Source organism: Eptesicus fuscus, chromosome 12 (assembly GCF_027574615.1).
Source record: "Eptesicus fuscus isolate TK198812 chromosome 12, DD_ASM_mEF_20220401, whole genome shotgun sequence".
In the NCBI taxonomy this organism is placed as follows: Eukaryota; Metazoa; Chordata; class Mammalia; order Chiroptera; family Vespertilionidae; genus Eptesicus; species Eptesicus fuscus.
In genome coordinates this window covers 35620978-35635000 of record NC_072484.1, presented here as the reverse complement: position 1 = coordinate 35635000, position 14023 = coordinate 35620978, and the positions used below count along the sequence as shown (strand labels likewise).

The 14023-nt window shown below is 50.9% G+C and overlaps 1 protein-coding gene across 1 annotated transcript in view; it reads left to right on the top strand.

Moving 5' to 3' along the window:
• The window catches only part of LOC103293417 (fer-1-like protein 4), a 31293-nt gene extending 17603 nt beyond the window's left edge, over window positions 1-13690 (top strand). Inside the window, exons 24-45 of the mRNA XM_054723930.1 lie at window positions 140-264; window positions 905-1039; window positions 1161-1334; window positions 1791-1907; window positions 2002-2163; window positions 4465-4660; window positions 4796-4854; window positions 4943-5074; window positions 5708-5750; window positions 5840-5940; window positions 6017-6154; window positions 6256-6372; window positions 7726-7853; window positions 8037-8207; window positions 8632-8786; window positions 9366-9526; window positions 10312-10397; window positions 11765-11863; window positions 12087-12328; window positions 12767-13053; window positions 13140-13240; window positions 13347-13690. Coding sequence (XP_054579905.1) covers window positions 140-264; window positions 905-1039; window positions 1161-1334; window positions 1791-1907; window positions 2002-2163; window positions 4465-4660; window positions 4796-4854; window positions 4943-5074; window positions 5708-5750; window positions 5840-5940; window positions 6017-6154; window positions 6256-6372; window positions 7726-7853; window positions 8037-8207; window positions 8632-8786; window positions 9366-9526; window positions 10312-10397; window positions 11765-11863; window positions 12087-12328; window positions 12767-13053; window positions 13140-13240; window positions 13347-13551 — 3134 coding nt within the window. The 3' untranslated portion in view covers window positions 13552-13690. The remainder of the gene's footprint in view (window positions 1-139; window positions 265-904; window positions 1040-1160; window positions 1335-1790; window positions 1908-2001; window positions 2164-4464; window positions 4661-4795; window positions 4855-4942; window positions 5075-5707; window positions 5751-5839; window positions 5941-6016; window positions 6155-6255; window positions 6373-7725; window positions 7854-8036; window positions 8208-8631; window positions 8787-9365; window positions 9527-10311; window positions 10398-11764; window positions 11864-12086; window positions 12329-12766; window positions 13054-13139; window positions 13241-13346) is intronic.
• The last annotated feature ends 333 nt before the right edge of the window (window positions 13691-14023 follow it).

The following is a 14023-nucleotide window of genomic DNA, read 5'->3' as shown; positions in this document are numbered from 1 at the left end:
GGGGGCGGGGCGGGGTGGGGGAGGGCACCAGTAGGCCCAAAGTGTGGGGCTGTGCTCAGCTTGGGGTTCAGTGGGGTCTAGGTCATAGACTCCTGTGATCCCTTGAGCAAACATAGCCCCTTCTTTTCCCCAACCCCAGACTTCAGCTACTTCCAGCTCCGGGCTCACCTGTACCAGGCCCGAGGTGTGCTGGCAGCAGATGACAGTGGGCTCTCGGACCCCTTTGCTCGAGTCCTCATTTCTACACAGTGCCAGACCACACGGGTGAGGGCTGGGCTGGGGTGTGTGGGTGGCGGAGGCTTTGGGAGACAAAGTCAGGTGGGCATCGAGCTTTTTTCCCCCAGGCCCTAAGTCTCTCTTCCTGCCCTGGGTTTTCAGGACAGGGTATTGGATCAGGAAGCTCTGATTTAGAGGGTGGTGTAGCATTGGCTGTCTTAGGAGTGAGGCGTTGTTTTCTGGGCTGGACTTTAAGACAAGCTCGGAGGGTGACAGATTGCAGTAAGCGGAGACCAGGGCTGGGCAGGCTCCAACACCAGTCTGAAGGGTGCTTTCCTCGTCATCACATTCTCGCTCCTTTTGTGATGAGCAGTCATTTAAAGTGTTACTTTAGGGCTGCCGTGCTCAGCTGGGACCCTGGGACCCCCCGGCTGCCCGGGGCCCCTTCCTCAGGGGGAAGAACTGCAGCTCAGGGCATTGGTAAGGGTCCTCCATCAGGCCAGTGAAGACAAAATTGGAAGAGGCTTTCTATAAAGGGTTAGTCAGATAGTAAATATTTTAGGCTCTGTGACACATATAGTTTTATAGTTTGTGATTACTCAACTCTGTCATTGTATCATTGTATCATGTGTGTTGGGAGCCTTCTTCTGATGCCTACCATCGCCTCCTTCCCCGCATGGCCCCCAAGGTCCTGGAGCAGACGCTGAGCCCCCTGTGGGATGAGCTTCTGGTGTTCGATCAGCTGATCGTGGACGGGAGGAGGGAGCACCTGCAGCAGGAGCCTCCATTGGTGATCATCAATGTCTTTGACCACAATAAGTTTGTGAGTGTGGCTTGGGCCTCACCTGGCTCTCTGCCCCCAAGCACCTCCACTTGTCTTGATGCCCCCTCCCCTGGCTCCTGAGCCTCCTCCAATTTTGTCTTCACTGGCCTGCTCCCTGCAGGGCCCCCCTGTGTTCCTGGGCAGGGCACTGGCTGCCCCGAGGGTAAAGCTGATGGAGGACCCTTACCAACGCCCTGAGCTGCAGTTCTTCCCCCTGAGGAAGGGGCCCCGGGCAGCCGGAGAGCTCATCGCCACCTTTGAACTCATTGAACTGGACTACAGCGGCCGGCTTGAGGTCAGAGTGCCGTGGCCTAGCTGCCATGAGCTGTGGATTCCTCTTGTTATTCCATCAGCTTGTCCAACCCCAGGGAATATATAACATGGGCATGTTCCAGGGTCACCCCAAATCTCTTGTCCCAAGAGAATGCAGGCTGCAAATCTGTCCTGGGGTTACCTCATTAGACCTCCAGACTCCAGGGATCACTAGAAGTAGACATACCCTAGGTTTATCTTGCCGGGGCTCCAACCCCAGAGAACCCAGGCTGTGGGTTGATCCTCAGACCTCAGACACACACCCATTGTTCCTAAGCATGGGGCTGTTTCCTAGACATCGTCCTCTCAACAATCCAGCCTTGCCTTGACCCTTTTGATTTATATTTCACTAGCAAATCTTCATTTTTCTTAATTGAGTCCAGGATTTCCCTCCTTTGGCCTGATTCCTCTTTGACTTCTGACCTCTTGCCCCCTGCAGCCCTCAGTGCCCAGTGATGTGGAGCCACAGGACCTGACGCCCCTGGTTGAGCCCCTCTCCGGGCGCCTGTCCCTGCCACCCAATGTGCGCCCAGTGCTCAGGGAGTTCCGCGTTGAGGTAGCACAAGGCACTCACATCCCCGTTTTCCCCCCACACCTGGGTGTCCCTCTGTCAGGTGCAGGCCCCTGAATCTCCCACTTCCCGACCCTAGGTGCTGTTCTGGGGTCTAAGGGGCCTCGGCCGTGTGCATCTGTTCGAGGTGGAGCAGCCCCAGGTTGTGCTGGAGGTGGCTGGGCGACGTGTGGAGTCTGAGGTCCTGGCCAGTTACCGTGGGAACCCCAATTTCACTGAGCTCGTCAGGCATCTGACAGTGGTGAGGGCATGAGCTGGGGCAAGAAGCACTGGGCTGAGAAGTAAGAGAGGACAGTGAGATGGTGAATTCCAGGCTGATTATCTTAGATTAATCGAAGGGTCACCAAACTTTCTATAAAGGGTCAGTCAGATAGTAAATATTTTAGGCTCTGTGACACATATAGTTTTATAGTTTGTGATTACTCAACTCTGTCATTGTATCATTGTATCATGCAGATATCCATAGACAAGTAAATGAACGAATATGACTGTGTTCCAATAACACTTTATTTACAAAAACCGGGCCAGATTTGGCTTACAGGCTATAGTTTGCTGATCCCTGGATATCCATGAGCTGGTGCTGCTCTCTAGGCTCTGTTGAATGGGAGGATTAGCCAAGTGTCATGAGTCTTAAGGACTCTAGTCTCTGAGATACCAGGGGCTGAGAAGAAAAAGGCATTCTTTGTGTAATTTGTAATTATCATAGTATGGGCTTTGGAGTCCAATTCTTGCAATGCCACTTAGGAGGTTGTCAAAACGCTTGTCTTATTTGAACTTCAAAGAAAAAAATTTTTTAATCCTTACCCAAGAACATGCTTAGAGAGAGTAAGGGGGAGAAAGAGAAACATTGATTGGTTAGCTTCTATAAGCTCTCCTACCAGGGATCCAACCCACAACCCAGGTATGTGTCCTGACAGGGAATTGAACTGGCAACCTTTCAGTGCATGGGAACAGACTCAACCAACTGAGCCACTCTGGCTGGGCAAGTGTTTTGTTTATTTGTAAAAGGGAGTAACAGGTATGGGAAAAAAAAGGGAAAGAAAATAAAACAAATGCCTCCTTTTCAGGAGTGCTGTGAGGAGCCAATGAGAGACGGGATCTGGGTGAAAGGCTTTGTAAACTGGAAGTATGAGGGTGACTGTCTCTGTGAGGGGGTGACTAGGACAAAGCACAGTAATACCAGACTACAAGAAGGCAAACAACAACAACAAACCCAACCCTGCTTCGTGATTCTGTTCCACAAGCAGGAGTTTTCAGTTTGAAAGCTTTATTGCACTATAAGATGGTGAAACTGAAAAGCGTTTGCTCATTTAACTTCCAGGGGTCGGGCTCTCTCATTTTCCTTTCTCCATTATATACTTGATATGGTTGGGTTTACATCTGCCATTTTGCAATTTGTTTTCTATGTGTCTCATATTTTTGTTCTTCCTTTACTACCTTCTTTTGTATTAAATAGGTAGTTATTTGTCTACTACTTTAATTCCGTTGTTGATTTTTACTTAATTGTTGCTCTGGGGATTATGATACACATACTGATTTAAAAAAAACAACAAGATTTTATATTGATTTTTAGAGAAAGAGGAAGGGAGAGAGAGAGAGAAACACTGATGCGAGAGCATAACATTGATCGCCTGCCTCCTGAGTGCCCCCTACTGGGGATTGAGCCTGCAACCTGGGCATGTGCCCTGACCAGGAATAGAACCAGCAACATTTTGGTGCATGGGACAATGCCCAACCAACTGAGCCACATGGGCCAGGATGCATACTAATTTTGTACAATATAATTTAGCTATAGTAGAATATCGAAACTTTTCTCCATTATAGCTCCATTCCTTCCTCCCTACTTCATGCTATAATTGTCACATACATGTAAAATAAGCCCAGCAATACAGTATTATGATTATTGTTCCTCCCACTTAGGATCTATTGATAGATATGAAATTCATGGGCATACATATTTTTAGGATTCTAAATTTATATAAATAAATTGGGCATTGGTCCTTTCCATGATAATAATAACAATAAGCACCTCACATTTTTTATAGCACTTTGTAGGTTCCAAAGTATTTTTGTATCTATTATGTCATTTTTTTTTTTTTTTTAAATATATTTTATTGATTTTTTTGTAGAGAGGAAGGGAGAGGGATAGAGAGCTAGAAATGTCGATGAGAGAGAAACATCGACCAGCCGCCTCCTGCACACCCCCCACCGGGGATGTGCCCGCAACCAAGGCACATGCCCCCGACCGGAATCGAACCCGGGACCCCCCAGTCCGCAGACCGACGCTCCATCCACCGAGCCAAACCGGTCTCGGCTATTATGTCATTTGATATTTACAAATCTTTCAAATCCAGGATTGTGTCTCTTTTTTAGCTGGGAAACAGGCTTAGAAGGCAGCGACTTACCAGATGACACCATGAGGTTGTGGCAGAGCTGGGCTAAGAATGCAGATTTAAATCTCTGTTTTTCCATCTGTCTCTGCCGCTGCCTCTCCCTCCTCCCCAGGTCTTCAGAAACACAGGTCCTCTCTCCCCACCCCTAGGACTTGCCAGAGCGGCCTTACCTGCAGCCTCCCCTCAGCATCCTAGTAATTGAACGCCGGGCCTTTGGCCGTACAGTGCTCGTGGGTTCCCACATTGTTTCCCACATGATGCGATTCATACTCCGGGGTCATGAGGATCCCCCAGAGGAGGAAGGAGACGAGGAGACAGGGGTCTTGGTGCCCAAGGAACATGAAGGTAAGAGGTTTTCTCTTAGGGACCACCAGATCGAAGCCCTTGGTTCCAGGCCGAGATGGCTTTAGGAACCTTCTGAGGGGCATGGAGTCTGACTGCTCCTCGCCTGACCTCCTGATCTCATTTCCCCTCTCCCAGGACAGATGTCCCTGGATCCCTTATTGGTTGAAGCCGGGATACCCAGGCGGCTCCTGAAGGTGATGGCGTATGGGAGATGTGTGGAGGAGGGGATGGCAGGACTGGGGGTGGTACTGGGTTAGGTCTGCTGAATTCTCTCTTCCTCAGGATCCTCTGAAGAAGCTCCCCGTGAGTGGCCTTCTGAATCAAGGCCCAGAGCTGGAGGAGGACATCCCGGATCCTGAAGAGCTCGACTGGTGGTCCAAGTACTACGCTTCTCTGCAGGAGCTCCAGGGGCAGGTGGAGGCAGAGGAGGCCCCCGGGTAGGGGCTGGAGGTAGAGGAGGGTAAATGGCAAGAGGAAGAATCTCTTTGAACGTGGAGCTCAGATCTCTTCATTATAGTCATCTTTTCTCATCTCCACAACAATTCTAGAAACTGAGGGTTATTTAACTCCATTATCTAGAGCTGTTATCCAATAAAAACATCATGTTAGCCACTAGCGTAATTTTAACTTTTGTAGGAGCCACCTTTAAAAAAATAAAAGAAAGCAGGTGAAATTAATTTTAATAACATTTATTTAACCTAATCCATCTAAAAATAATTTTAACAAGTAATTATTATAAAAATTAGTGGTGAGATTGATGAGACATTTTACATCATTATTCTACACAAAGTCTTTAAGATGTGGTGTGTATTTTACACTTACAGCTATCTCAGTTTGGACTAGCCACATTTCAAGAGTTCAACAGATACAAGCAGCCGGGAGTTACTGTCTTGGACAGCACAGGACTAGATGATAAACTGAAGCTTTGAAATTGCAAGGGGCTTACCCAGCTGGAACTTGAAGTTTCTCAACTTCCTATCCCAGAAAAAGGGTAGATTAAGGAGGTGAGGGGTGGGGCAGAATCTCTGACCTGACCCTTGATTTCAGCCCAACTTTGATGACGATGAAATGGATGATCCTGGGGATTCAGGTAAGATGTTTAGCCCTCTTGCTCTTGCTCTCTGTCTCCCCTCCTCCCCCGACACCAGTATTTCTAATTGGGCATTCTGCTGTTCTCAGACGGGGTCAACTTCACTTCCATGGATGGGGAAGCCCAAGACCAGGGTGAGGCTGAAGTCAAAGACTCCAGGTCCCGGAAAAAAGCAGTCGCCACTCTGAAGGTGACTGTGTGTTGGGCAGAGGGGATTCTATTTGGATTCTGGACGTCGGGCTGTCCCTGAGGCCCCTGCCTTTCAGATCTACAGCCGGTCCCTGGAGGAAGAGTTCAACCACTTCGAAGACTGGCTGAATGTGTTTCCCCTGTATCGAGGGCAAGGGGGTCAGGACGGAGATGGAGAGGAAGAAGGGTCTGGGCACCTTGTGGGCAAGTTTAAGGTGTGCTTGGAAAAGGAATGAAGCGGGACCAGGAAGCAGAGGCGGGGATGCGGGACGAAGACTCTCTTACCAGGGCCTTGTCTGTCCGCCCTCCACTCCAGGGCTCCTTCCTCATTTATCCTGAATCAGAGGCGATGCCATTTTTGGAGCCCAAAATCTCCCGGGGAATCCCACAAAACCGGCCCATCAAGCTCTTGGTCAGAGTATATGTCATAAAGGTGAGCACCCATCACCCCAGCATGCCTCCAGCAAAGGTAACAATACATGAAACTATAGACTGAAGGATTCGGAGGAGCCTTAGGCATCAGAGTTCACCTTTATTTTCAGGTGGGAAATTTTAGGCACAAAGTTAAGAGACTCCCCAGGGTTACAAAGCTTGCTCATGGCAGCACCAGAATTTAGAGCTGAGGTCTCCTGACTCCTTGTTCATAGTAATATTTAAAATGAAAAGCTCAATGGTGGAGCAAAAGATGTGAACAATCACTTCACAAAAGAAAATCTACATAAGGCCAATAAGCACATGCTTTGTCATCAGGAAATGTAAATTAAAACCACAATGAGCTACAATGTCACATACACTACAAAGGCTAAATTAAAAAAGATTGACAATACCAAGTGTTGGTAAAAATGTGGAGAATCTGGAATTCCCATACATAGCAGGTAGCAGTGTAAAAACCACTAAAATATATTGCTGTACATAAATTATACTTCAATAATTTATGCATGTTATGCATTTACTAAGTTATATAGTTATCAAAATAGAATAAGTAATTTCCTTTTTTATAAAAATATATTTTTATTGATTTCAGAGGGGAAGGGAGAGGGAGAGAGAGATAGAAACATAAATGATGAGAGAGAATCATTGATCGGCTGCCTCCTGCATGCCCCCACACTGGGGATCGATCCCACAACACAGGCATGTACCCTGACCGGGAATCAAACCGTGACCTCCTGGTTCATAGGTTGACGCTCAACCACTGAGCCACTCTGGCTGGGTAGCAGAGTTTTATTAATTAGGCTGGGCACATATGCTCACTGTACTATTCTTTTATTTAGTTAAAATTATTAATTTTAAAAGAAAATTAAGTGGTTGAGGATCAACCTATGAACCAGGAGGTCACGGTTTGATTCCCAGTCAGGGTACATGCCTGTGTTGTGGGATCGATCCCCAGTGTGGGGCGTGCAGGAGGCAGCCGATCAATGATTCTCTCTCATCATTGATGTTTCTATCTCTCTCTCCCTCTCCCTTCCCCTCTGAAATCAATATGCTCATTGTAAAAAATAAGTCAAATAATACGAAAAGTTATAAATTGAATAGAAGCCCTTATGCATATCCCACATATTTTCTTTTTAATTTATTGTATTTTTTGTTATACCTATTTATATGTCTTACGTATTTCACAATTAATTTAAAAGAGAATAAAAGTCATCTTGGACAACCTCTAGTTAACTTCTTGTGGGAGATCTCTCCTTGGTAACTCCCCGCTCATTCTCAATCTGAGATTAGGTTCAGCAAGTCTTGGGTGTGACAATGACACTTCTCTCAGTTTCACTCTACACTGTCCCCCTAGGCTACCAACCTGGCTCCTGCGGACCCCAACGGCAAAGCAGACCCCTATGTGGTGGTGAGCGCTGGCCGGGAGCGGCAGGACACCAAGGAGCGCTACATCCCCAAGCAACTGAACCCCATCTTTGGAGAGTGAGGCTGGGCCCTAGGTTTTGGGGAGTAACTTTGACATAAGTGGTCTGACTCATGCTCAGGCAGCTTATGTGCTGATGGTGGGAGAATGGACAGAAGCTTCTGAGACCCTGAAACTCCTACCCACATAAGACAACTTCCTGGGGCATGGAGGTGTCCTCAGCCATTCTCCCTCCTGGCCAGGGTCCTGGAGCTCAGCATCTCTCTCCCTGCTGAGCCAGAGCTGACTGTGGCTGTATTTGATCATGACCTCGTGGGTTCTGACGACCTCATCGGGGAGACCCACATTGACCTGGAAAACCGATTCTATAGCCACCACAGGGCGAACTGTGGGCTGGCCTCCCAGTATGACGTGTGAGTCTGACAGGGCCCTCAAGAGCCATTCTTAGTCTTACCAAAGACATTCAAGCTCACATTTCCATTAGTGTCTGCAGATCCTTTGATTTCATGCAAGGAAACCTCTCCATGACCAAGACATTAAAGCTTAGTGGTCAAGACCTGGGCTTGGGAGTTGGGATCCTGTAACTAATGAGTCACTTTTCTTCTCTAAGCCTCAGTTTTCTCATCTTCAAAATGGAGGTCATAATATTAGTATCTCCTTCACAGGAGCACCTGGCATACATTTTTTATTTTCATGGTTACCATAGCAACGACTAAGCTGACTTCCATCAGGGATATGGACCTGGGTCCCATGTCTTCAAGGGCCCCATCCCTGCCCCTGTGCCCAGCTGTGTCCATGGCTGTCCCCAAATGAGGCCTATCCCTTTTGTGCCTGCAGGGATGGGTACAATGCCTGGCGTGATGCATTCCGGCCTTCACAGATCCTGGCGGGGCTGTGCCAACGCTGTGGCCTCCCCGGCCCTGAATACCGAGCTGGGGCAGTCAAGGTGGGCAGCAAAGTCTTTCCGACACCGCCTGAGACCCTGCCCCCAGGTACCAGTCCCTCTCTGCTGGGTAGCCCAGAGTGAGCAAGATGGTAGAACAAGGTATAGGGGACCCCTGGTGCCCAGTCTAGTGTGTCCCCCAAAGAGCCTGCCTCCTTCTGCAAACAGGAGGTGAGTTTGGCTAAGTAAGGAGGAGGTTCCTGGATGTGGGGAGAAAATGGTCTTTATTGGTGAGCGTGAGATCTCCAAAGAGCCAAAGTGGACCCCAGAATAGCTAATCTGTTCCCAGAACACAGGTGGTCCCTAGGGGGTCCCCTACAACAGAACGTGCTTGTAGAATTTAGCTCAAGCCTCATAAATGGCTGGTGGTCTGTCTCTAAACAGTGTCTATGCAAAGGCCACCGCCCCTCCTATCCCACTGTCCTCCTGACTGCTGGCTTTTCACTGACAAAAGTTGTTTTAGCAGCATCCTCCCACTTTCTGTGTATTGTGGACTTGCCCTCCCAGCCCATGGACTTTGTCCACCACAGCCGCTGTTTCAGCTTAGAGCTTCGATTGAAGGGTGGGGGAGGAAGGGAGGAGAGTAGGGAGCTGTGTGGAACTCAGCCTCACACACCTCTCATTGCAGGTAGACGAGGACCTAACGTGGCAAGTGAGGTCCCTGAGGAGGCCCAGGCATTGTTTGTGCTGCGGTGCTGGCAGGAGATGCCAGGTCTTGGGATCCAGCTGGTACCTGAGCATGTAGAAACACGGCCCCTCTACCATCCCCGCAGCCCGGGGCTGCTGCAGGTGAGGGGGGGCTTAGCACCCAACTCCAGAACCCCAGGACTCCCAGCTGGTCCTGGACCCCGGGCCCCCAGGATGCCCATTTCCTAAGACCTCCATCTGGGCACTGCACTACCGCTTCTGATTTTGGCTCCTGATCCTGGTCCCCAGCATTCCCACTCCAGTCTTGGATCTCCATCCTGGACCTCATACCCCCTCCCCTGACTCTGGTCCTGAAGGATTCCCACCCCTGGGCCACTAAGTCTCAGACTTGGCACTCCCAACCTGACCGGGTCATTAGGATCTGGACCTCGAAAATACCAGATCTAACTTTTGCTCCCAACCTTCCACTTCTGGGGCCTCAACCCCTAGCCTAACCTCAACCTTGGAACCTCCATTTCAGACTCCACCTTCATCCTCACTACCCAGGATCTGACCAACCATGCCCTCTTTTAAAAAAATATTAACACATATGTTAATATATATTGATTGATTTCAGAGAGGGAGAGGGATAGAAACATCAATAATGAGAGAGAATTACTAATCGGCTGCCTCCTGCATGCCCCTTATTGGGGATTGAGTCTGAAACCCAGGCATAGGCATGGGCCCTGACCGAGAATGCAACTGTGACCTCCTGGTTCATAGGTCCATGCTCACCCACTGAGCCACACTGGCTGGGCTCAACCATGCCCTCTTGACCCCAGCTCTTCTCTCCACCTGGGGCAAGGGTTGTTGGGGGAGGGAGGGACCCCAGCAAGATCCTACAGTTTGGTTCCACTTCACATGTACAGCTTGGCCCCACTTCACAGGGATCCCTTCACATGTGGATTGACATCTTCCCCCACAATGTGCCTGCGCCACCCCCAGTTGACATCAAGCCTCGGCAGCCAATCAGGTGAGAGAGAGTCCTGGCCCCTCTTCCCATGAGGTGGGCACATCTTGGACTATCTGCAAAAGGGCCTTCCAAAAACCTGAGCCCCCGGTGAAGCAGGCAGAGGTTGTTGACACAGGCTTTTCAATTAGGTGAGCCATTAAATCCTTCCCCCCTTTAAAATAGATTTTTATTGATTTCAGAGAGGGAGAAAGAGATAGAAACATCAATGATGAGAGAGAATCATCGATTGGCTGCCGCACATGGGCATGTGCCCTGACAGGGAATCAAACTGTGACCTCCTGGTTCATAGGTTGACACTCAACCACGGAGCCATGCTGGCAGGGCCTCCCCCACCCCTTTTTAATAAGCTACCGTCACTTCCAATACCAATAAGCCCTCTTCTGCCCTGAGCTAATATGGGTAGAGTTTTGTGTGGTGTGTATGCACTTAAGATATTGTCAGTAATCTGTCACTTTCCACCTTTGGGCTCTGCTTTCCTTGGTGCCACTCTCAGGGAGACTTTCACAGTCTGAGGGCAAGGTGGCTCGTAATGGTGCCAGGTTTACATCTGACCAACTAGACTACTTGAGCAGAAAAATACACACCTCTTTTCCAATTGGAGCAAAAGTCTCAGGGCTGACTCTCATCGGGCCAGCTTGGGTCAAATGCTGATCTCTGAACCACTCAATGTGGTCATGGGACTGTAATTGATTGGTCAGTTCTGGGTGATGTCCTAGGTGAGTCTGTCTACCCTAACAGAATCACACAGATTAACCGTAGTGGGGGAGGGGGGGTCACCAACAGAAAATCAGGGTGCTGTCAACAAATGAGGGGAAATGGATATTGGGCAAGAGAAAAGATACCCAGGAAACCCCATGACAGCCAAGGCCAGGGCTAGTTGGGGTAGGAACAAGAATGTTGCAGCCCCTCCTTTTGTCCCCCAGGGGCTGTATGCTGTCATCGCCATTCTATCCCTTCTTCTCCCACTTCTCTGTGCAGTCTGGCTTTCTCTACTCACGTGCCCCTCTTTTGCACGCCAAAACTTCAGGTTGCATGTCACTTTGGCTACTGTGCCTCCAACCCTGCATTTGATGCTACATGACTCAACTTTTCAGGATTTAATTCCAAACTTATGGGAGGGAGAACCTTGCTGGTTCAGTTGGGTCAGCAAACCATGCTGGGTGTCATCTGCTGTAGCTAGGGTGGTCAGTGATACTTACCCTTCATGGGACCACACACAGCCTGATCGCCCAGCTGGCCCACATTGGGTGCTCAATGAATGTCAGTGACCCTGGCCCAGGTCCTTCCTGCTTCCTGAAGCCCTTCCCAGGACTCCTCTCAAGAATCTGAATGTCCCCCCCCCCCCCCCCCGCCCCAACACCCCCTAGTTATGAGCTCAGAGTCATCATCTGGAACACGGAGGATGTGGTTCTGGATGATGTGAACCCACTCACTGGAGAGATGTCCAGTGACATCTACGTGAAAAGGTAGGCCTGCCCGCTGGGCTGTGCAAATACCTGCATACTGAGGTGAGATTGCCAGCTGGGGCTTGGGCCCTGGGGCTGAGCCAAGCCCTGCCCCCTAAGCCCTCTAAGATGCCTGGAGCTGGGTGGAGGGCCTGGCATGGTGGGTGAGCAGGGGCAAGCTGGGTTCTGGGCTTGGTCCCAGCTGATGCCCCTCAGACTGCCCCTCGCCTCCCCTGGGCTCCAGCTGGGTGAAGGGGCTGGAGGAGGACAAGCAGGAGACAGACGTGCACTTCAACTCTCTGACTGGGGAGGGGAACTTCAACTGGCGCTTCGTGTTCCGCTTTGACTACTTGCCCACGGAGCGGGAGGTGAGCGTCCGGCGCCGGCCGGGACCCTTCGCCCTGGAAGAGGCTGAGTTCCGGCAGCCCGCCGTGCTGGTCCTGCAGGTCTGGGACTATGACCGCATCTCCGCCAACGACTTCCTCGGTACTGCGGAGCCTTCCTCCACCTTAACCTAGTCCCGATTTCTGCCCTCATTGCCCTGGTTCCCTGTTCTAACCCAGCCCGGATCCTGGGTTTCAGGCCCTCGGTCACTAACTTTGCTCTCCGGCCTAATTACTAAATTTATTCAGCCCTATGCATACCGACCTCCCTTCCTTCCCAAAGTCCCTGACTCAGTCCTCGGGTTTGACCCAGCCGGGGTTGCTCTGGACTCCCACTCCATGGCCTTTGGTCCTATTTTAGCAGTCTGGTCCCGCCCTTGGCCCTGTTTCACTGGGGGCTGTGGTGTGTGGTCCGTAGCTGTGCCTGACCACCACATTCTAACTTCTGATGCCCTGACTTACAATCCCGCTGTGCCGCCTCCTGCCCCTGGCCCAGATAGGCCTTGGTCTCCGCCTAACCCAGGGAGCTCTGGCCTTGCAGGATCCCTGGAGCTGCAGCTGCCAGACATGGTGCGGGGCGCCCGGGGCCCAGAGCTGTGCTCTGTGCGGCTGGCCCGCAATGGGGCTGGGCCCAGGTGCAATCTGTTCCGCTGCCGCCGCTTGCGGGGCTGGTGGCCTGTGGTGAAGCTTCGGGAGCCGGAGGATGAGGAGCGGGAGCAGCGGGAGGCCCAGGCTGGCAAGAAGAGGCAGAGGAGGAGGAGGAAGAGGAAGGGCCGGCCAGAAGACTTAGAGTTTGCAGACCCCGGAGGCAACGTCTACATCCTCACGGTGGGTGCAGCCAGACCTGGACTGGGCTGGCAGGGAGCCAGGACTGAGCCACCTAAGAGCTCAGCCCCTGTTCCTTCTTTTTCTAGGGGAAGGTGGAGGCAGAGTTTGAGCTGCTGACGGTGGAGGAGGCCGAGAAACGGCCAGTGGGGATGGGGCGGAAGGAGCCTGAGGCCTTGGAGAAGCCCAAGTGAGTGGGCGGCTGGGAGGCTGGCTGGAGCTTGAGTGGGAGGTGCCAGAGGGCTAGGGCTTCCTTATCCTTCCGAAACCTGATCACCTGCCCTGTTCCCCAACAGCCGTCCAAAAACCTCCTTCAACTGGTTTGTGAACCCGCTGAAGACCTTCGTCTTCTTCATCTGGCGCCGGTACTGGCGCATCCTGGTGCTACTGGTGCTGCTGGCGTTGATCATCATCTTCCTCCTCCTCGTCTTCTACAGCATGCCCGGCCAGATCAGCCAGGTCATCTTCCAGCCCCTCCACCACTCCCCGGGCCCTAACTGACCTTGGACACTCATCCCTTCGCACCCACCCCTCCACTCCTACTCCCGGAAGTCCTTCCCACCAATGAGCTACTCAAGCTCACGGCTTCCTTTGAATAAACCTTCACTCACATCCACTCTGATGCCTGAGAATGTGCAGAATAAAGGGGCAGAGAACAGAGATGTTCTTGGGTGACCTCAGATGCTGGGGACTCACTGGGAACATGAATACACAGGGTGGAAAGTTGACCACATGGCCCCACCTCCGGGAATAGGACCTGGCAGGAGGCTCAGGGCTGAGGAGGCCTGCTTGGCCAGGTGTCATACCCTCTGAGAGCCCACCTGTTGCTCCTGCCAATGGCTGGGTCCCTCTTACCTAATCTGCGTATAACAGCTAAGCACTTCACAGACTTCAATGACTTACTCTTTACCAGTTCTGAGGGTAGCCATATCCGTTAAGGACACTTTTGGCTGCAAGTAATAGCAATCCCAAC